The sequence below is a fragment of the Zerene cesonia genome, chromosome Z (genome assembly GCF_012273895.1).
Source record: "Zerene cesonia ecotype Mississippi chromosome Z, Zerene_cesonia_1.1, whole genome shotgun sequence".
In the NCBI taxonomy this organism is placed as follows: Eukaryota; Metazoa; Arthropoda; class Insecta; order Lepidoptera; family Pieridae; genus Zerene; species Zerene cesonia.
Genome location: NC_052122.1, coordinates 8081226 through 8104216, shown reverse-complemented (window position 1 = coordinate 8104216; position 22991 = coordinate 8081226). Strand labels below are relative to the sequence as shown.

The 22991-nt window shown below is 34.0% G+C and overlaps 2 protein-coding genes across 3 annotated transcripts; one reads left to right on the top strand and one right to left on the bottom strand.

Moving 5' to 3' along the window:
• Positions 1-606: 606 nt before the first annotated feature.
• On the top strand, positions 607-2197 carry LOC119835801. The gene is made up of 4 exons (XM_038360800.1): positions 607-1038; positions 1211-1342; positions 1560-1715; positions 1871-2197. The coding sequence occupies exons 1-4, from the start codon at positions 607-609 to the stop codon at positions 2195-2197; spliced, it is 1047 nt and encodes a 348-aa protein (XP_038216728.1).
• Positions 2198-2830: 633 nt separating this feature from the next.
• Positions 2831-22553, bottom strand: LOC119835537 (exosome component 10). 2 transcript variants are annotated; one of them, XM_038360432.1, is made up of 14 exons: positions 22375-22553; positions 21415-21596; positions 19506-19671; positions 18750-18922; positions 18186-18403; positions 10209-10327; positions 7886-8049; positions 7221-7404; positions 6207-6355; positions 5647-5785; positions 5145-5272; positions 4212-4326; positions 3585-3662; positions 2831-3351 (listed from the first exon to the last, which is right to left on the bottom strand). In XM_038360432.1, the coding sequence occupies exons 1-14, from the start codon at positions 22441-22443 to the stop codon at positions 2884-2886; spliced, it is 2352 nt and encodes a 783-aa protein (XP_038216360.1). In that variant the 5' UTR covers positions 22444-22553; the 3' UTR covers positions 2831-2883. The 2 variants fall into 2 exon arrangements, with proteins under 2 accessions (XP_038216360.1, XP_038216361.1); XM_038360433.1 differs by having other exon boundaries at positions 22381-22553.
• Between the last annotated feature and the right edge of the window lie 438 nt (positions 22554-22991).

The following is a 22991-nucleotide window of genomic DNA, read 5'->3' as shown; positions in this document are numbered from 1 at the left end:
AATAAAACACCCTCTCTGCCTTAGTGACGCTGTTCTTACCCCTAATGCTATTAATGAAATATCATGTTAGATTGAAATTATTATGTACCTTGTAAATACGAATTCTAATGGCTGGTGTAAAATATGAGCACTATGGAAAACTTTAATTCCTAACAATGGTCCAAACTTCACTCGCTTTTTTATTTGTACTATACGATTATACAATTTCTATATAGATAAATAAATAATGATAATTAGTATAGATATAATGTCTTATGCTTTAATTTTATTTTATAAATGTAAATCATGTATTTGACGAAATGCTTAATTTTCATAATCGATTTTTATGAGAAAAGGTTGATACCAAATGCAGTATTTTTATTTTATATTCTACATCTTTGTACCCAAATAAAAGCAATAATCAAACTTTGGTCTTTTATTAATTGTCCAGTGTATCCCTTACTGCTTTACAACATGCAAAGAAAAGAAAAAATGAGCCTGAGCACTCAAGTTTACACATTGTATTTACAAACATTAAGCTTATCACAGTTTCACCAAGAACAACTTCCTGATATTAAATGTTTTTCTCCGTTGTACGTGAGAATTTGTAACAAACCAATTCCAGTAATGAAGTGCTACAGTAGTCTACTGTTAATATGTTTTATACAAAATACACTCGCTGTAAAAGTCAAAGTTATAATGCATTCCGAACAAGAAGATTCCAAAATGGAGGAAGAAGATGGTCCACACACAGAAAGTTGGGATTATAAGAAAAAAATTGAAATAACTATGTTACCTTTTCTGAAGAAAGCTCACAGGCATGCTCTAGAAAAGCAGATCGAGTACGAGGAGGAGAGACCTACTACAGAGAAGCCGAGAACGATCCATCCCAACGAAATGATATTTCCCTTAATATATCGCCAAAGTCATATAAATAGTATGTTTAAATTTGGTGAGAACTGGTACACTTGGTCCACGGAAAAGAGGACAGATGGGTCGAAGGCAGTTAACTATTATCTTTGTTACGACGAGCCGAAACACTGTGATGAAGTCGGATGGGTAATATTTTTTAATAACTTTAATGCATTTTAATACAGAAATAAAAAAAATGTAACGGAACTTAGCAGGCTAAAATGCAGGTTACTTCTAAGATGTTTATAATGAAATAAAAAATGTTATGTAAATGACAATTGAATATGCATAACGAATAAATAAAGCGTTTACTCAACAGGAGCGTACAGATGTACTACCAAAATGCGCATTTCAAATAGATTCCCTGATGCCAGACGACCGCGCTTGCTTGAATAGTTTTGGTGTTGAGCCTCACACTAACGGGGTTTGCGACGGAGGTGAACAAATGAAGGTGGGAAATATCAGTATTTTATTCATTAATTTTTTGTGGAGAATTATCAGTTATTAATAGATCTCAGTTGGTTGCAGTGCCGCTCCTTTTCTCCCAGGACCTGACTATGCGTAAGCGCAATTATCAGCAGTTAGCAGATATGTCCATTTTTGAAGAACTTGTTACAAAATTGTAAAATAAAAAATCTGGTTGTTACTTGACGATGATAAATTCTTAGGTTAGCGACATGGTACGAGCGTGTGGTTCACGGATACGTTCGTTGTGGCGGTTCTTACGCGTGGGACAAAGGCCTGCCAACGCAGCCAAACCAGCTGATGTCAACTCTCTTATATGTGAAGATGAAGAGGAATGCTATATCACTATTGAATATAGAGTAAGAAAAAATTTGATAAAGATTTAAATAACTTAGATTGTACGTGTTTCAAGGAAAATAAACGTATATTGTTATACACCTTTAGAGACTGATATGAAATTTTGCCCGTCTTCAACTTTACACGTTAAAAGCTTAATTTAATTTAACTTTTATAGATACATCACGATAGGATTACATTTTCTCTTCACGAGCCAAGCCGAGGACAAACATTCAAAAGTGCTTTAAAACGAGAAGTGCCAACAGAAGACGAAAACAAAGTGTCAGTGGTGACGGACACTCGTACGCGTGTCGCACACAAATTGAAAAAAACACGCGAAGTTGATCAAAACCCACGTAAAAAGTACCGTTTGAGGTCTAGAAATAAAGTTGCTGAAGGGAAAGGAATTGTGAAGGAACGAAATGACTCCGGGTATGGGAGGAGAATTATAAAAAACAAAATTAAAGTAAAGGAAGATATATCGGAAGATATTTCTGACAAGTGACTCATTTTAAAATATAGATATATTTTGTAAATACATTCTTGTTTTTTTCTCCATCGGATGAATAAGTCATATGGAACTGGTAACTTGTCCTGGATTCCGGTTTGATTCAGGATAAAAAATTCTGACTATGTCAGAGTTTGTTTGTAAACATGAAGATTTCTAATAGTTCAAGAAGTTTAAGTCGGTCGAGTTGTTCCTATTATATTTATTTCATCTTCTTCAAATACAGACGACGACAACAATAATAAAACTTATAAAATTTATACATAATTTCTCCACGTAAAACATAAAATTTTTCTAACCCTTCGAAATTTGTTAACATTCTATATCTCAATCAGTCAGTGGACTAATTAGAGAGTTCTCACACTAAACCAATTGGTATTGTGATTTTGAACCAAAACTGTTCACAGTAGTCTTTTTTGTGCTAGTCTAGCTTTTGCTATATTCATCAGTCTTTATAATCACGTATATCTTCTAATATATATTTCATCTATTTATCATACCCCTAAACTGAAAGAGCAAGGCAGAACAACGTTTGCTGGGTCAGCAATAAAGTAAGATTTCACCTGGTAACATCTGTTGATCAGGTCGTATTAAAATACCACACCAATATAGGAAAATAAAACAACCGAATGCAAAATGAAAAAAAAAGTATTATTGAAAACTTACTTAAGTAACTCTTAAACCTATTTGCGTTTTTTCGAAAACATTTTTTGTTGCTTGTGCGCTTTGTGGCTTTCGTTGTGGAACTTCTTATAGTTAGCGTTCTTATATGGGAACGGTTTCACGAAATTCTTAGAGTCGTCGTTTTTGTTTGTTCCCTTCGCTTTATCCCCATCGGTCGGTTGCTTAGTTTCAGCGGTCGCTTGTTTCGTTTTATTAATCTTCTCGGTGGACATTTTGCGTTTCCTCTGCACCGTCTTTTGTTCGTCTTTGACTTCAACCGCTGATGTGGTGGGATTCTCGGTATCGGTATCGGCGACCTCGGAGGTGCTCGCTTCCTCCGACGTTCCGGCGAGCTCGCCCAGTTCCTTTTCTGTCTTTGCCTTTACTTCTTGCAGCTTTTCAAGCACTTCGGATTTTATCAATTCGTTGCCTTCTCCCAAGGCAGTGATTTTAGCCTCTTGTTCTTTGTATTTTTTAATCTCGTCCGCCTGTAATGTCGTTGTATATTTTAGTAATAGAAAAAGAACGCAGAACGAATGCGGTTCAAATGATAATACATGGTCAAGAGAAATTGCATTTTAACATTTTAATTCAAAATTTAAGGTGCTTATATTTAATAAACATTATGCTAGAATATAGCCTTGATTGAAAGTTTTAAAGAATTTCAGATTTAGATCTCATACTATGTAATTGTAATCTTGTAAAAATAATATACACGTACCCGAGCAATAGTGCGGTACGTCCTGTACCTATCATACGGAGGTATGAATAGCTCGGCGTTCACGTTCAAGTCAGAAATCTGTTAACAAATATAAATCCACTTTACACCAAAACAATAGAGAAGTATTTTATGTCCTGAAGGACGATCAACATAATAGTCATGGAAAATTTGCTGATTAACAATTTATTTCGATAATAATTCTCCGACATACATCTGTAGGGTTCCTAGTGTTGCACCTACCATCTTGTGTTATCAAATATTCGTAAATCAAACAATTTATTACGACTAGTAACATATTAATTCAAGTCCATTGACAATCTACCGTTTAGTTATAAAATCACTAGTGTCACTGTTATATCACGGCTTCGTACAACATACCTGCGGCACATATAAACTAATATTATAAAGAGATAACTTATGTGTTTTTCTAAATCAAGATTTGATTTAGAAAAGCTGGACCGATTTCAAAATTATTTCATCAGTAGAAAGCTGCAGCTTCGCTGAGTGCCATAGGCTTTATATGTACCGCGGGCGGAGCCAGTTGAACAGCTAGTATACCATTTATATACCATCATATATCACATTTATCATATATTTATATCTAAATATCATATTTCCTTCACTTACAACGGTCCCATACAAATCGCTCCCGCACGTGTTACGGAAAGCGGGTATGTCCGGCTGTACGTCGTGCTGCTGCTCCAGCACCTGTTCTGCGGCGTCCAGGTTCACGTCCTCGTCCCTACAATGTATGTATATGTATATATATTTAAATTCCATGTGAATTATTTTCTTTCAAGTGCAACCTTAGGCTACATAGATATTTTTCAATCGCACGTAATTGGGATCTTTTTTGCAAGTGAAAATATCTTTGGGCAACGCTCAGCATGACATTTTATGGATACTGACAAAACAGAACACACTTAACATCGCTAATTTACTATTGTTGTGATATACTATTGAAGTGTGCCAGAAATTTATGGTAAATGAAACCATTTAGGTATGGCACATAGAATAGTGAATTCGATAGAAAATACCAGCAGGCCTCATGCCTCATACCTCATAAGTATAACAGATAGAAGCAGGAAAATATAAAAAACTTTGTATGTGGTAGTCGAGTACGCTTCGGCATGAATTGGGGCAGCTTGCACCGGGGAAGTGCCACATCCTCACAGAAGACCGGCGTGAAATAGCAGACTGCTGTGTTCCGTTTGGTGAGTGGGGGGAGCCGGAGACCTATATCTTCTTTCTTACCCTTCCCAGTCATTTCCAATTATTCCTCTCGTTAATCCTTTTTTAATCCGTATCTAGTTTGAGGTCAGCAATACATTTGTAGAGAGGTAAGGTCTGCAAGCGACCTTACGCCTCTCCAAATGTTCATGGGCGGTTGTAGGGCTTACCATCAAGCGACCTTGAAATTAGAAGAAAGTTGTCCTTTTACATTTGCTGGCAAAACTCTATATGAAGAATTCCTTTCAATATGCTTTTAGCGTAGTAAACATCTTTCGATAGACAAACTTACTTGTGTGAGGTCTTTCCTAAAAACCACACCTCACTCACCTGAAAGTGGGAAAGTGCGACAGGTCGAGCACTTTGTGCGCGTGTCTCGGTTGCTGCAAGGTGTTTAACACCGAAGTGATCGTCGACGGCATCTGATACAGCGTGGGCACCAATGGTAGTTCGCGACACTGGTAAAATGAGTTTATATATTAGTCAATAAATATTATTAGTGCATTGATTCTTTTATTTTTTCTGACGTGCATTTTATGTGTGAAAATGATAAAAATCTTAAAAAGTAACTAAAACTTGATATTTACCCACAAAGTGAAGTAACAAAAGTACTAATAATGTACTAATTAAGACAGTGATCACATGAATCATATTAAACTTTGTAGAGGTCTGAAAGGAGACTCTTTTTACCAGAATAACTTTCACATTCATTACATTAGAGAAGATTAAATCTTTCATATATCACAAGTTTCACTAACACACATTTCGCGAGTACATCTGTATAAAATTGAGATTCGTCTCTATTCGTATGGAATTTCGTTTGGACACATACGGAAAGCAGCATCCGATGTATGGTGATGAGGTTTTGTTTGACGAAGGGCGGCATCGGGTTGCAGCACGCGTTCACACCCTGCACTTCGCGCGGTAGTGCCTCGGCGAGCGCTAGCAACATGTGATTCGGCAATAGGTAGCTGAAATACAATTGGATATTTATCAGGTAATTTTTAACAAATATTATAATGCGCAAAACAAGCAAGACAAATCTTTCAATTAAAAAAATTCTTTAAATTCGTTCAAAAACTCTTTTTAGAGTTAATACTCTTTTAGAGTTAATTTTCTATAACCTGTTCTTCTTTGCGAATTTTCAAAAAGAAAAAAAATTAATAAATGTATTCAGTATGATTTTGAATTATAACAAATAATCATATTTCACACATCGAGTCGAACAGAAGTGCTTACTTTACGAACATTGGTTTTGTATGGTATGGCAACATTTGATCTGATTTGATTTGATTTGATTGTTGCGAAATACCCATCCATCTCAGTATACCATAAGCTTATATACAATAGTATGCACTCAGTATAGCATAAGCATATATATAATACACATACGATGTGCTTTCGTCCAGTTCCCGCGCCTGCGAATCGCGCCACTTGTACAGCAGCCGCAGCGCCGCCATCTGCCGCGAGTCAAACGACTTCTTGGATCGCACGTACAGCGGCATGTGGCTGTCCTCCGTTATCACCGTCTTGTTGTACGTCTGCAATTATATATTTACAACTATTAACTAGCTCTCCAGCAGCGGCATTGCCCGCGTCGGCAAAGCAAAATATAGTATCGGAGTTTTACCCGCACAGTTTCCGTTAAAGTGCGTGCGTGGGCTAGAAACTATCCTATGTCCTTTCTTGGGTCTCAATCTATCTCGGTTCCGTGGTTTAGGGGTGACGAGAGACAAACAGGGTTACGTTCGCGTTTATAATATTAAATAGTGATTTAATTTCGCCATGATGAACTACTGAGCGAATACTTTTCTCAAAGGAGAAAAGTAAATAAAGTTAAAACGATAATATTACAATGACATCCATAGATAATATTGATCAGCATTAAATAACACATTAGTGGGGCGAGTACTTTTTGCCCGTAACAATAATTAAAGCATTTTTCAAATTGTTGTTATTCTTATGTAACTGTTATCATGAACATATTATTATTTATGACGCCAAGGCGACTTGGTTCTCTCGTTTTGAGCAAATTCTTGCTCAACTGAATTTGCCAAAAACGACGAAAGATCCGTGAAATATCGACACATCTCGGAATATAGCTGCACTCAGCTCAGCTAGTTTTCGCGTGTAGGATTGTATATACTACTAGCTGACCCGGCGAACTCCGTACCGCCTTAGCGTTTCAAATTAAATGTACATTTTTCAATATTTCTGAGAGATTTTCTTAATATTTCTTACCTAATAATAACAAATACAACAAAAAAAGAATTAGTGAAATCGGTCCAGCCATTCACGCGTGATGCCGTGACCAAGGAAAACGGGTTTCATTTATATATATATGTATAGATATAGATGAGACGAAACCCAACACGCATAGAATTCACTCACTAATAACGAACTCACCGTGCCACAAATCTGTCTGCTCTGCTCGAAAACCGACAAGAGCAGATTCGGCTTTCCCTGTGCCTTCTCCAAGAGCTCGGCCTTCATCCGCCGCCATATATACAGCAGGTAGTGTGTGTCCATACGCGCGTACTCTATCAGCTCTTCGGGCATCGGTCTGATGCGCCAATCGGCCAGCTGGTAACTGTAAGAATTTTTCTTTTTAGCATTTTTAAGCGTTTGGCATAAATATTATGGATGCTTTCCGGTTACGGTAATAATAATATCGGCCAGTGATCGTCATTCACTTATCATGTCTCTTTAATAATAGCCTTTGTAAAAATTTAAATGTATTTATAATATATTTTCGAAAATCTTCTTTTCTTTTGTGCAGTTGGCATTGTTTGCTAAATAAATGAAGAGTTATTCATTTAATTGTTATACAATGCAAGTAGGCAAATGTCCCGCTTAACATTGCAATAGGGCGGGCTAAAATGATTTTCATTTTCAATGTTTAAAAATTCTTTCACCGTTAAGATAGGTCTATAGTATCCTATTCTCATTAAAATTTAAAAAAAGTTCGATCACGTGTGTCCTTCTATTCACCCGGGAACCCCCCCCCCCTCTCATGTCTACTACTTTCTAAAAAAAAAAAGAAACAAATAAAAGAACCGCTTCTCACGCACCGTTTATCCGTGTCCACGTGGCAGTACTTCATGAGCAGGTACTTGAGCGAGAGCGCGGTGAGCTGCAGCGCCCGCGCCGCCCGGTGCGTGTCGAACATGCCCACTATGTACACGCCGAAGTCGCGCTGCAGCCACAGCACGTCCATCTCGGCGCCGTGGAACACCTGCGGCCGGACCATGCGCGCTTGTGAAACTCTATTTTATGTGTCACATTTTTTTTTTTTTTGCAACTAAATTTATCCCTGTTTTGTAATTTTTTTTGAGACGAAATTTAATTATGTATCAAGTAACTCAGATCAGGATCTGTCCCTCCTTGGTGTCGCAACGAAGCGATTTTATGACATGTATTGTGCGCCTAGAGATAATTAGGAAACAAGAAATATCCAATGTCCCAATTCGTTACTTTTAATATCTCATTTTCCATGACAATTTTGTTTGAATATGCGATTTAGATAAAATTCCAAATGACGCTTAAGTCCCAAGGGCAAAGTAGGTGTTCACTTTATTTTATCTTCAGTTCAATTTTCATAGCGACACAGGGGAATTTATTAAACTAATTTAAAAGTGTATCATACTAATTTATTATCCCTACTATGAAAAATTCTGTCTATATTTCATGCTAAATACAACTCATAATATCACGATTTGGATGAAAATTTATACAAATAACTAGCTGCACCCGGCAAACGCTGTTCTGCCTTACTCTTATCCTTTAGGGGTATGAAAAATAGATGTTGGCCGATTCTCAGACCTACCCAATATGCTTACCAAATTTCAGAGGAATCGGTCAAGCCGTTTCGGAGGAGTATGGCAACGAAAACTGTGACACGAGAATTTTATATATATAGATTATATTTGGACCAAATTATTGGGACCTGAGAAAGTAAATAGGACAGTTACCCAATCCCCGGAAGTCCTAAGGGGACGAGGAATATGAATGTAAAATCTCGGGACTTACATGCGACGGTATATGTAATAAGTATATTATAATAATAATAACGCCTCTTTGGCACAGTGGTAAACGCGTGAGCGTAGAACCGAGAGGTCCTGGGTTCGATTCCCGGTGGGGACAATAAAAAAAAATGTTTCGGTCTGGCAGGACACAGAAGGCTGATCACCTACTTGTCCATAAAGAAAATCGATCAGTGAAACAGTGTATATCATCTGCCCCATACCCCAGTAGGGGACACGGGACTTCACTTTTTATATTATAATAATGTCGGTAATCAATTGTATATTGATATTCTGTTCGACAATTAATACGTGTCGCTTTTCATAACTTGTCAAAATGCGTTTAGGTATTGAGTCCTATAAAAAGTCGATACACTTAGATACGCAGCGCATTCGTACGGATTGTGGCTCGATGTTCAAACGTTGTTTATTCAATGTTCGGCTCAACTACCCTCACTTTGTTAATAGTCTACTAAGACAGTTGATAACAAATCACAGCCAGTCTAGTGACTAAATATACAATAATAGTTTAACGAATAAAACGACCCATTTGATTTCTAAGAATATATACATTTTTACATATAAAGCATTGTTGAATAAATGAGCGAGCAATATATTTATTTTCAATTTATCCTTCCACACAAACAATAAAGTATGGGAAAATATTTTAATGAAACCGGCATGACCTAGAACCAAAAAGTGACGACGTGTGACGTTAACGTCAGAGGATTTGCTAAGGAAAATGAGATATTTTAAGGTCAACAACTTCAGAAAAAGAACCATTTTAATTTTTTCGTTTGGGAAAAAATGGCTTACTGGAAAATAGTGTCTATTATTATTATATATTAGACATTATTTTCCAGTTTGGACGTTTCACAATTCAATAAGAATAATAACAAGGACTGGCCATATTACATTTAAAATATATCGTAAAGTAATTTTTGGAAATAAAATTTAAAATTGAAGCGTACTCAAATTTCATATGAATTAATGAAAGTCGCAATACACAATTTTCAGTTGTGTCAACTAATCTCGAAAGGTAAATTGTCATTTCAACACATTCGCATAGTGGGCCAAGGCCACGTACGTTGATAGGGAAAAAAGGTTAAGGCCAACTCTTCGAAAACGAATGAACGAAAAACGAACGAATGTCGTTCACTCAAAATCTAAATTGTATTGAACAATTGCTTTTACGTAAATACTCATTAAGAAATAACAATGAAAAGTGTTTTTAATTAGCATAAAAGTAATATTAAAATCTTGAAAACATTGGGAATATAAAAAAAAAGGAAATTATTTGATGTACAACTTCGACCTTAATTAGGTTATTATGAGTAAAATTATTATATTATTGTTTCGCTGATGAACTTACTTTCAATTTTTTTGGATCTGTGAACGACAGATTCAGTTTATGTATATGTTCTCGCACCGCCAATGCGTCTATTATGAAGTCCCCATCTTCAGTAGATATTTGTATCAAACAGGTAATGCCTGTAAATAAGAAAATTTACATTAAATTATCTGCATATCTCTTGTAGAGAGAGGAATCATTCGAGTTTATTGTTTAAGGCATGCGTTAAATTGCGTTCAAAATAATAAAAAAGAGAAAGCCTCAAGTGGGTGTATGGATTACACATTGCGCCTATATATTCGTAAGTGGATATTGCCAAGGTCAGCGAAAAGCGCATTGTGTGTCACGCATTTGGTACACAAAATAATCAAAGGCCACCGAAGGATCGTGTGATATCGAATGCGCGGCAGCTAACGGGAATATTCAGTCATTGGCCTCGTTTGGTTCCGTGTGGACACGACACGACATAATATGCGAATTATAATATTTTTTACAAACTGTTTTTAATTGTTTTCATTTCGGTTATAGCTTATCTTGACACCCTTTCTCTGTAGGAATTTTAAATTTCACTCGCTTTGAGGTTTGGTTTTGTTAGACATTTGAAATACATATAGCTTGCACCAAAATCCAATTTAACATTTGGGTATGATTCTACAATGTCTTATTTTAATGTTTACTATGAGAACCGTTATATGTATTTTCCATTATTAAGTGGGCAATCATACAATATATGGAACGAATTAAAACAGAACATCGTAGGAGTAACAAGGTCCGAATATACAACCATAGTATTTAAGTAATATTCACTAATATCTGTTCGCCCCGGTTCCGCCCAGTATTAAACAAATAATAGCCATACTTGGAAACTTACTCTCAATTGACTGTTACTATCGTGGCTCGGGGATGATTAGGCTTTTGATCGAGTAACTACATTATATCAACAATCATAAGTAATTATTCTAGAATTGTAAGAAGGATTCGAGCTCGAATCCTTACTACTACCGTATCTTAATTCGTCACTTGTAAAAGTATATTTCAATGAAAATTAAATACTTTTACGTCAAACTATATGTGTGAGAACGATTCCTCGAAATATGTGAGAATAATTCTTTTGAATCTTATTTCTGAGTATTTTAAAGCAACATCTAAATTCGTAGTAAGTAGTGCTACAAGAATCATAACTTAACATATCCAATTCACGCCCTACCTTCAATTTGAAGAAAATTAAGCTGTTTCCAAAAAAAAAAAACAAAAAATCTAAATCATTAAAACAAAGGAGAATTATTTGCATTGACAACTCTTATTTCACACTCACGACCACTTGTCAGTATATTGAAGTGTCATAAGGGCCATCATGGGCGTAACTAATAGAGATTTAGGAGGCTCAAATCCTAACCAAAATTATTCATAATCAAAAAGAATTATTAAGTAGAAATAATCAAATATACCCCTCCCCTCTTCGCACACACGAGCTAGAATCTGCCTTCACCCGTGTGTTACACTTGACATTGAAAAGTCACTGCTTCTATTAAATCAACTGCATTGTAAAGTGATATATATACGGATATATATTTTGCAAAGTTAGATTGGTCGTAACGACGCTTAATTGAATCAAGAGATTCTGCGCGTAGATCTATAGTTGCATCTGAATAGACACAATATATGCAAGAATTCGCTCACAATAGACGGTTTAAAGCTACACATACAAGTGCAATTTAGCAGTCCTTCCTGATAAAATAACGTTACGTAATAAGGACTGCTAAAAATTGCACAAAAATTGCAGGATGTTATTGTAATTTTCTATAATAGTTACGATTTTTTTGTTGTAAATTGTCACTCTAATAAATACAGTACAATTTTTTATTTGATTCCAGATTCACTGCACATACATTCATGAAATTTGTTTCCGTCTTATCAATACGAGTATTTAAACGATTTATAATACAGAATATTTTGTTTTCATTAAAATTGATTGGCTGATTCTTTCTGTACGTATAAAATTCTAAAAAGACTACAGGACATAATACAATTACGGAAATTCAAAGAAAGTTATCGATAAGATAAACTAGTATGAATTAGAATTTAAAGTATCATTTACAACACGCCGATAAGTGATACGAAATGCTATATTTACATTAATATTCAATAACTAGCTGTGATCCGCGGTCGAAACCGCGTAAGTCCGTATCCCGTAGGAATATCGGTATAAAAAGTGCCTATGTGTTATTTCAGTTGTCCAGCTATCTACGAAGCAAATTTCATTGCAATTTAAAAAAGTAAAGTAAAAAAGTAAAAGTATATATACAAGAATTGCTCGTTTAAAGGTATAAGATAAATAAATTATTTGATAAGCAAAGTTGGATATATATTGGGTAAAATTTTTGTGCTTAATTGACAGTATGTCAAGTTTAGTAAGAGTTAAATGCAATTATCTCTTGTTTGTAGAACAAATAGCGATATTTGTAAAGGAAAATTAGACATTCGTACGATTACTCAATTATGGTATACCTTGTCTCAAAACTAATGCAAATATTTTAAAGACATATTTGTTTTTAAAGCAGTCGGCAGTAATATATTTGCTTTATTGAATTATAAAAAATAAAAACCATAAAAAATTAAATTAATATCAATATACACAACAAAAAGAAAGGTGGAAACATATCATTAGAAAACCCGACACTCGCCTGCTGACGGTGACGAAATTTTAAACGACGGGTCAAGGGCGTCTGATGAAAACTTAGCAACAACCGCTGTGTAAGGAGTCCAAGTTCACGATACTATACAACTTATTAATACAATCTCAGACATAATACCACATTATATTTCTAAAATATAAATCTTCATTAAAACAACATCTATATAATAAAGTACTGATCAAAATTAACAAACATGCCATTAATGTGATCTCATACACGTTTGAAATATATACAGCATCAATTTATAAAATACGGTAATTTACTTGGTAATGTAAACGCATTACAATGACACGGCCTCAGTAACTTGTACGGCTTGCGGCACTGTTGTATGAAACAATATAAGTAAAATGCGTGTGTCGCGAGATAAAAGCGTACGTCGGATGCATACGGATCCGGAAATCTGATTATCTTTTTCCGTATTACCCTTGTAACGGAGGCATAATGAAAACGACTAAGAGTGCGTGTTTTATTCAATTGAATTAATTATCATTTTGAAGCAGTTATCGTGTACAATACAAAATAAATTCGTCTTCGATAATATTGATTCCTTCCGACAGCCCGATGTAAATTCTCACATTCCCATATTCATTCTTGGTAATATTATAAACGCGAAAGTGTGTATGTATGTCCTTCTTTCACATCAAAACGGAGAGGTTTTATGATATGATATCTGGAGATAGATAAGCTACAGAGTTATGTTCTATTTCAGGTAGATGTATATAGAATCAGGAAAAATATTAACTTACTATTATCAATACTTCTGTCAGAGAAGAAGTACAGTAGTGCAACATCACTACATGGTATAAAACAAAGTCACTTTCTCTGCCCCTATGTCCCTATGTATGCTTAAATCTTTAAAGTTACGCAACAGATTTTGATTAAGTTTTTTTTTTAATAGATAGAGTGATTCAAGAGGAAGGTTTAAATGTATAATAACATATATTTAAATGTATATCAATAAACCACTCCGAGAGGACGTGGGTGAGGAGCCGCGGGCAAAAGCTAGTTAAATATTTAAGCTGAAACATTCTAGATTATGTTGCAAAAGGACATAAAAACTAAGGTTGTCACAGCTCAATAATTCTCAATGTAGTAATTATAACATTTCTTTCCCGTGGGCATTTTTCCTTTGACTACGCGAACGAAGCCGAGGCGGAAAGCTCGTTAAATATAATTAAATAGAGAATTCATATTGCAACTACGGGGAATGTACGAGTAAGTAATGTTTAAATACAATTACAATAAACAAACATGATCTTATGGTCGTAAGTATTTTAAAGTTAAGAAAGATTTGTTTAAGTTCAATATTTATTATAGGTAGTACGTACAGCTCAGATTCCAGCCTCCCATCAGCAAATCAAATAAAATAGACAAATGATTGAAGGACAACGCTTAGCTCTAAACACAAAGAAAGTCGTGTTGATTTATTCTCTCTGTATGTTTGCATTTTAATAATTATTGTATGATAGAATATTTAACTTATAGGACAAAAAACACCTATTATAACCTTCTGTTAAATTTTTCATTGTCATAGCGTGCAACCGAGCTGGTGGTTAAACTTATGGTAAACGATTACCACCAAACATTATTTGTAGTAGGGCTTTTGCAAATGCCCCCTTTTAATCGGTAAGAGATAAGGAGAATCTATCATAGATTACAGGAATAAAAGAATGTATTAGCAAGGGGTGCTGGATGAGAAAAGGAAATATATGTCCTAGAAACAAATAGCTAGTAATAAACCTGCCGTAAGTGAGTAAATCAAATATCTAGGTCCAACTTGAGTGTGTACAGATCTTTATGCGTCGGTAATAATGGGAATTTGATTAATTACTACTTTGTATTATAATATTGTATACAACTGGAGCGAGTCACGTTACAGTGTTGTCAGGCAAGCGATAGGATATGGAGTTAGGAGATAAGGCACGGATCAAAGAATTGTTTCTCCACGTTACATGGCCTTACAATCCCTACTAATATTATAAATGCGAAAGTAACTCTGCCTGTCTGCCTATTCTGATGAAATTTGGTACAAACAGTTCGAACCTTAAGACAAGACATAGGATTGTTTTTAAAGGGGTATCCCACGTATATATATCCCACGAATAGAAATTACGCCGGTAAAACGCTAGGACTGTCAACTTCTGAGACTAGCGGGCGAAGCCGGGGGCAGAAAGTTATCTATAAATTATATCTGTGACCAGCCCAAGTTAAAGCGTTTTCTTTAATCGTGAACATATAAAAGAGATTGAATTGAGAATTCTCAAAAACATTATTTTACATACAAGCAGTTACTATTCATATCTTTATAAGTATCTCAAATTGTACACGAGGCAGATAGGAACGTCGTATTGTATAACCGATCTGTTATTTGACCAATCAACAGCGCGATTGCTTCGTTATATATTCAGAGAGCGCATCCTCAATCAAACTTGATTACCTTTTGAAGGGGAACAATTTTCTATAAGTAAACACTGCGACGCAGTATAGTGCAATATGCGACCACAAATTGAATAAAGTCATAGCCATGTCTATCCTATATGTGCATAAAAGTACCATTTCAATACAGAATACGGAATGATATAAACTAGTAAAAGGTAATGAAGAAAAAAAATATGTATATAATGTGGGTAATTAATGATTATGCATTACGATAACGTCAAACGCGTGGAGTTGAAATTAGCCGTTAATAGTCCAATATCCCACTGGTTTCATACTAAATGTTTCTGTTTTTTGGTAATAAACTTGGATGTTGAGGGTGCAAGCAATAGATTATTAGCAATACATTGCTTGTTTAAATTTTGCCGCGAATAATATTTAGAAATGGGCGTTAATTTTTCATCAATGTAGATTCTACTGGAATTTATTGATTGCTACAAATTAATGAAGAAAAAAAAACAGAAATATTCCGCGTAAAAATCAAGTACTTATTGTTTCAGATATTATTTCACTTATATAAAATAAGCGTTCAAATGCTTTTTTTATTGAGGCGATTAATGCGTTATCAGAAGTGCATTATTACTCTAAGAATAAATGCAATTCAAATGTCAATCAATCATTAAGAGCGAGTATATGATATACCTTATGAATAAAACCTGTCTACTTTCAAACGAGAAAAAAAAAACAAGATTATTAGACAAAAGCCGAACAATGCTGCAAGGGAAACGTTGCATTGAATGCCCAAAATCAAAGAGGGAACACGTATAATTTTGGACGAATACAAAACGCGGATTGGCAACGTCGCGTTGCATACACATTGCTGAATTGTTGCCGGGTCAGATATTCACATACTAATGCATAACAATCAAATAACATACGACTCGTTTAAACGTACGCTTTATCGTCCAACGAGGGTTAAGCCACTTTCAAGTGCGCCTTAATTTTTGCCCTATCACATTATCTTTGTGTGGACTACGCTTACCGTTGATGGTCGTATTAATTAATTATATGCACAAAACATGCCGATTCTTATGGTACGTAAACTTAAGAAACCTAATAGTTTCGTCATATCATGCCGTCCGTCCGTGTGTACAGCCTTTCATCCCAACATAGATATTACTATTAGATGTGTAATAATAAAACTGAAATTTGGCACACTACTGAATAACCGCCAATAAACATTTTTAAAGCCTTATGTAAGTGGCAATGATTGGACTTCTGGACTGGATTGGAATTTTGGACTTCAATCGAGAATCATAGCCCGAATGTGGTATCTGGTGAGCCATATCTCTCATACCCATAATTAACACAACTAACATATTATAAATAGAAGTATGACGTATTTGTGAAGAAAACATATAGCTTAAATAAGTATTACATGTTTATTAATTATTAGGTGGAGGAGTAGATCTCTGACATCTGTTTTACTTATTGTTTGACTGTGGTTGTTGCAATAAGCTATTGTTTTAATTATTTTACTGTGTTTTCTGAGTAAGAGCTTTGTTCTGTATTAAGGCAAATAGTGTAATAATTATTTGAAGTCATAGTAGTGACTCAATTTTTAGGAATCCCTTGAAATGTTGAATTTTTAGCATCTAGCGTGCGTTTCCAGGACCAAAAAATTCGTCACCAGGAATTTTGTTCATGTTTTTATAGGGGAGGTAAGTGAAAGCCTTACTTCAAGCTTGTGGGGGGAAAAATCATTGTTAAAATAACCCCCAATAAGATTGTACTAGTGTCATTTTACTATATACAAAATTAGCTAAAAATGTAAATCATTTTGTGTTTAAGCTCTTTATTTTTAATATTTCAGTAAAAATAATGTGTTACAAATTTGAAGACAACTCAATTTGCTACAAATAATGTGTTGCCTTCGTTTTTCTGTTTTGTATTGCTTAGTTAGGAGATAAATCAGGAAATCCTTTGTTCGAGATGCCGGTCGGTACCCCACAATCTTGATGTTGAACATCTACTGACCTCCCCTACTTATCAATCAAATAAAATTACGTCCTCAAATAAATGCGACCCTCAACGTAACTTTTTAGTGTACTAATTTACAAAAGCGTTTCAAAGTCAAAGGTAAACGCAACATAACAGAAGTCAGAAATCAATTATAACTTCTTATCTATTGTTATGAAGCGCCCGCACAATACGCTTAAGTACAGTGTGATAAATAATCTATACAATCGTTCGACGAAGATGTCTAGACAGGTCAATCGTGCAGAGAGCAAGGGGCAAAACGCGGGAAGAGGGAGCCCGAGTTACCCATGTTGTTAGTAGCTCGGGACACGTTTTCAAAGGGTTGTCGCGCGCACGTCTGAATAAAAATTATATGTAATTATGTTATCAAATGGTACGTATTTCTTGTGCTGTGAAAGATTGCAAATAATTTTCTCGGAAAGGAATGGGTTTTCATCAATTCAGAGAATAAAACTAATAAGAACCTAACTTAGCCTTCACGAAAAACGTTAAATTAATAAGAAGAATTTCTATCCATGTAGCGTGTCTATGAGATTGATATATATGAACAATTGGTACTAAAAATTTGATTTTGATAGAAGTATAAGATACTTAAAAAATGGCTATAACTACATTATTGACAATTATTGAGTTGTGACAACCCTAGCCTGTATAAACTTCCGCAAAATTATCTGGTGTCTAATAAATGTTGCGGAAGGTAAGCCAAAATGGTCTAGACGTTTTCGAACAATACTACAACATATTTTTATAATGTGCTATTGGCATAAAAAAAATGCTAAATGCTTAATATATACAAACAAATCATTGTATTAGTAAGAATAGAACATTACAACAAGTATACGAACAACAAGGCTCAGAACCAATCCATAAACAAAACAAAACTGACCTTGGTACGTCCTGTATGAATGATGCTCTACATCCACAGCGATTTCATCCACTTGTCTGAGATGTTCAACCAACGCATCCACTTGTGATTCGGTGTCGATGTACGTCAATTTCGTACTCTCCAACGAAGGGCTCATTTTCGGTTCTTCTTCATCTGGATCTATAAACTTAAACGGCGGCACGTATAAGTCCAATTCCATTCTGTATGGATGTTCATATCTGGGAAACAAAAAATTATATATCAGCATAAAGAGAATCATGAGTTAAGTACCGCACAATGTCGTTATTGTCTTCAAACAAACGAAACAAGATAGTCTTATAGAAATAAAATTTCCATGTAATTTATTTTAGTTACTAAATTCATATGAAATTTTGTGTGCATATTGGATATGTCTGAGAAAAGGCTAACATATATTTTTCATACAGCTAAATTATAAGAGTAAGGCAGCGTAACAGTGTTTGCCGGGCCAGCTAGTAATAAAATATATAACCTTATTTAAAAATGTGTTGTAATTTATTATGCTGTGTGTAAATGTTGCTGTAAAATATTTTTATAATAACTTACCCCACAGCTTCACCTTCATCATTATATATAATATTTAATGCCAACGGTTTAATGTTATTCGGTTTATCGGATATCTTTGGTACCCACAAGTTTTCGGAATTATCAACTGGGTCCTTAAAAAACAGTTGTGGTCTCGGAATGTTTTTTGCTCCAATAAACATTGTTGACCCCACCTACAAAAACCAGGAAAATATATGTAAACATATATATAAGTTGTGAACACAAATCGAAGCACTTTAATGCAATAAAAATATAGGAAGCAATTTTTTTTATATCTATATATATAAAATTCTCGTGTCACAGTTTTCATTGCCATACTCCTCCGAAACGGCTTGACCGATTCCTCTGAAATTTGGTAAGCATATTGGGTAGGTCTGAGAATCGGCCAACATCTATTTTTTATCCCGATATTCCTACGGGATACGGACTTACGCGGGTGAAACCGCGGGGCGCAGCTAGTAGTTTAATAAAATGCATACAAATCTTCAACTATTAAAATTAATATATATAGGTATATGTCACCGAAACATACAAAGGTGTTTCCAACACCGTTGTATTAATAATGCGTTAATATTGCGAACATATGTCACAGATCAAAATTTTTCTACACTGCAAATTCTCAAGTTAATAAGAAATAATCTAACTGTATCTACAATCTTATAGAGAAATATATAAATCTAATTATGAACTTCTTTAAATATCCGTAATCATTGTATCCAAATTTTAATTAAAACAATACAATCTGCAATCATTTACCTGTATTTTCGTAATAACAGGTGCATTGTTCCATTTCCCACTAGGATTAGAGAGAAAATTGGCACTGGTGTTAACTCCACAAACGCCATCTATATTAATGTGTATACGATCCAACATATAATCGTTGGCGTCGATTATTTTTTCCGTGTTGTTTTCATTATCTTTGCTGTTGTGCAATGAAAACACTTTGTAAGTACACATTTTTTATTGATATTTAACATTTAAAATAATATGTTACATTGCAAATACGTTTATGCTTTTCATTTCTAATTCCAATATTTATTTTCACATGAGAAAAAGATAAAGAAATAAGTACATTCGCTGTATTTTATAATAGTAAGCTAAGCTGGGAAAATTCCGCCATTTCCTACATATGTAGCTTCATATTTGTTTGAGTCAATAAAGTGGATTATGATAAAACTTGGTGACTTAACTTTGTACCTTGCATTAAAAAATACCTTATGTTATGAATGTTATCAATGAAAAAGGGAAGACCCGTGTGCTCTAGTGAGCAGATGAGATTCATCTATTTCACTGATTTTTTGCAGGGACAAGTAGGTAATCAACTTCTATGTCCGAGACCTTTTTTTCCGTGAGTCCCTACCGGGAATCGAACCCAGAGCCCCTCGGTTCAACGCTCACGCCAAGGAGATCGTCAACGAAAAGGAATTTAATAAAAAAAGGGGAATGGATAAAACCAATTCTGCTCAGAAGATTATCTTCTTTCATTACCTTCTTATTGAAGTAAAGTAAGTGTTTAAAGAGAGAAAATGATAACATCAGCAAAAAGGGAAATAAAAGCTTTCGCATTCAGCAATGTAAAATAGCTTAACATAAAATTATATAAATGACATTCTAAAATTAACATATATTCAAAAAATACTACTGGTAGATTGAAACCCATGTAATGTATGTTATAGAAAAAGCAATTAAGAAGGAAGTCTAATGATATGTAATATCAATCAAGTTAAACACAAGTCAACAAATTAGTAAAACTAGCACTATATTTGCCTACTTGTAATATTAATAGCTTGAAAATTTTTTATAATGTTTATTAATAATAAGTTACAAAAACATGGCTCACTGCTTTGCATTTCCCTGAGATAGTAAAAAAGTTCGCAATTAAATATGCAATTACAAATTTACAAAAAAAGGCACTGAAGTTATATAGTTTTCTATTATCATGTCTGAGAATTAACACAGGTGTTTATACATCTATAATAGCCCATTACTTTAAATTATTGTTTCTATAAATGACATATTTCAAACCAAGATATCCTGTAGGGTAGCTTGCAAAGATGATAATGGCTATAAAATTAATGACATGAAACATCGCTGTGCAAAATGAGATTGCAAATGCATTAAAGATACAGAATAAAAGTTGAAGACCAAGCCATTTTTTTTTTATTTTATTACTTGTGATGAACAAGAATTTTATAAAGATATCCAATATTATTTTATAAATCGGCCCAGCTATTCTCGTTTTAGTAAGAATAACAAATGGTATTTGATTTTTATATATATAGATGCAGAAAGAGGATTCTTGTATGTTGTCCTGCTAACCACATGCTTGTTATAATGTTAAATAATAGCATGAAAACAATGTCACCACCATGCTTTAAAAGTCTGCTCAAATATTATGAATACAAGATATTGCAAGAATAATTATAGATATATGTAAATACACAATGTACTCATGAAAATTATACAAATGAGAATCAAGACAAATATATTAAACAAGCAATAAGTTTACATAGATATTATACAAAATATGTATTGAAAGCATTGAGATTTTGAGGTCAAATGTGGCATAAATTCATTCATATGTACCAACTTATTCCAAGCCAACACACATAGTATGATAAACATTGTTTTGGTTTGAATATTCTTAAAATGTAAATATACTTACGCCTTAAACTTCACTGATGGAAGATCGTTGACCACTATATTGTTTGATTGTACAATAACATTTTCGCTTATTTGGTACGTTACAACATTGAAATCACTGAAAGTTCTGAATACTCTGTATGATGTGCCTATTGGCATATGGTTTGATGATTTTATTGTCTTTGTTACTGACATGTATCCATCCTGAAATATAAATTGTATTTGATGAATGCTATCAATTATAAATAACAAGAATGTTGTTTAAAATTGAATTATGCTGGATTTATATCAAAATAAATAAATAGCAATCATCAATAGTTCATAAAGATGATAAATAATACGCTGCTGTAGATTTTATATAAACCACATGCTTGTTTAATGTGAAACCACAATAATGGTTCCTTGCATCATGTGTTACGGTCTCCAGATACTGACCTGGTGGTCATGGGACCACCGATGAAGCCTCCAAGCAAAAAAAATTAAACTTGCAAATCTGTGAATGCCTTTAAATAATCAAATATTCCAAATAAAATAAAAGTATTTTTTTGAAGTGCATTAAACATGTGGGTACAACAAATTTTACTTTTTCGAAGAATCAATTTTTAGTTGAAAAACTCACTGGTTTTTGTTAATATTATTATACACATCTTAAAATGAGAAGGAATATCATAAGATATCGATCGCAGTTCCAAGTACCTATCCTTAGACATTAAAATTATTTTTTCTCGAACTTTAGAGGGTAGGCAAGTTTCAAGTGATCCCAATTGCAATACAATCAACTGCTACTTTAAAAGAAAGTTGTGCATGGTCAGAACGTATAGCATACACTCATACAAATTCTGATCCATGTAAGTGAAGAAAGCAAAAAGGATTTAAAGTAGCCCTCCAAAGTATTGTGACCACTTAATAATGTAGGTAGACTGAAAAGTTACACATTATGATTAACGATAAAACGCATGCTTAATGTATTAACAAACAGTACCTGTACCTGTGTTACAGATTTCAAATGTGGATAGAACTCAGGGGCTTCAGGATTTAAAACAGAGTTCATATTGTAACACAAACGAAATAAAAAGACGGAAAAAAAACTAAACTATTTCTTTTGTAACACGCGTGAGATGAGCTGTGATTTGTGAAGAATGAACAAAACAAATTCGATGTAACTGAACGACTTACACAGATTAAAAACGAAATTCTCCACAGACTAAAATAAGAACACATGCATATTCTCTATTGTTTATAGTCACAACTACTGGAAAAAATATAACCCAAAAAATCACATTCCTTATTTTAGTTAGTGGCTATAAAAGTATTGTATTTGCAATTTGATATTTTTAAAGCTGAATGGTGTATGGGAAAAATTTGAAAAATCCAAAAATTCACGCACGATAATTTAATTTCTAACAATGAAATGAATTTCGATTGCTTTATTGCTGACTTAAAATGATCTTCGAAAAGACATAGTTTTAAGTTATACTGAAAGACATTATAAAAGTGATATTTTAAATGGGAATTATCATATTTTAAAAATATCATAACATTGTTGTAAAATAGTTAAATCAGAAATACTGGCGATAGAAAACAAATAGAAATAATTTT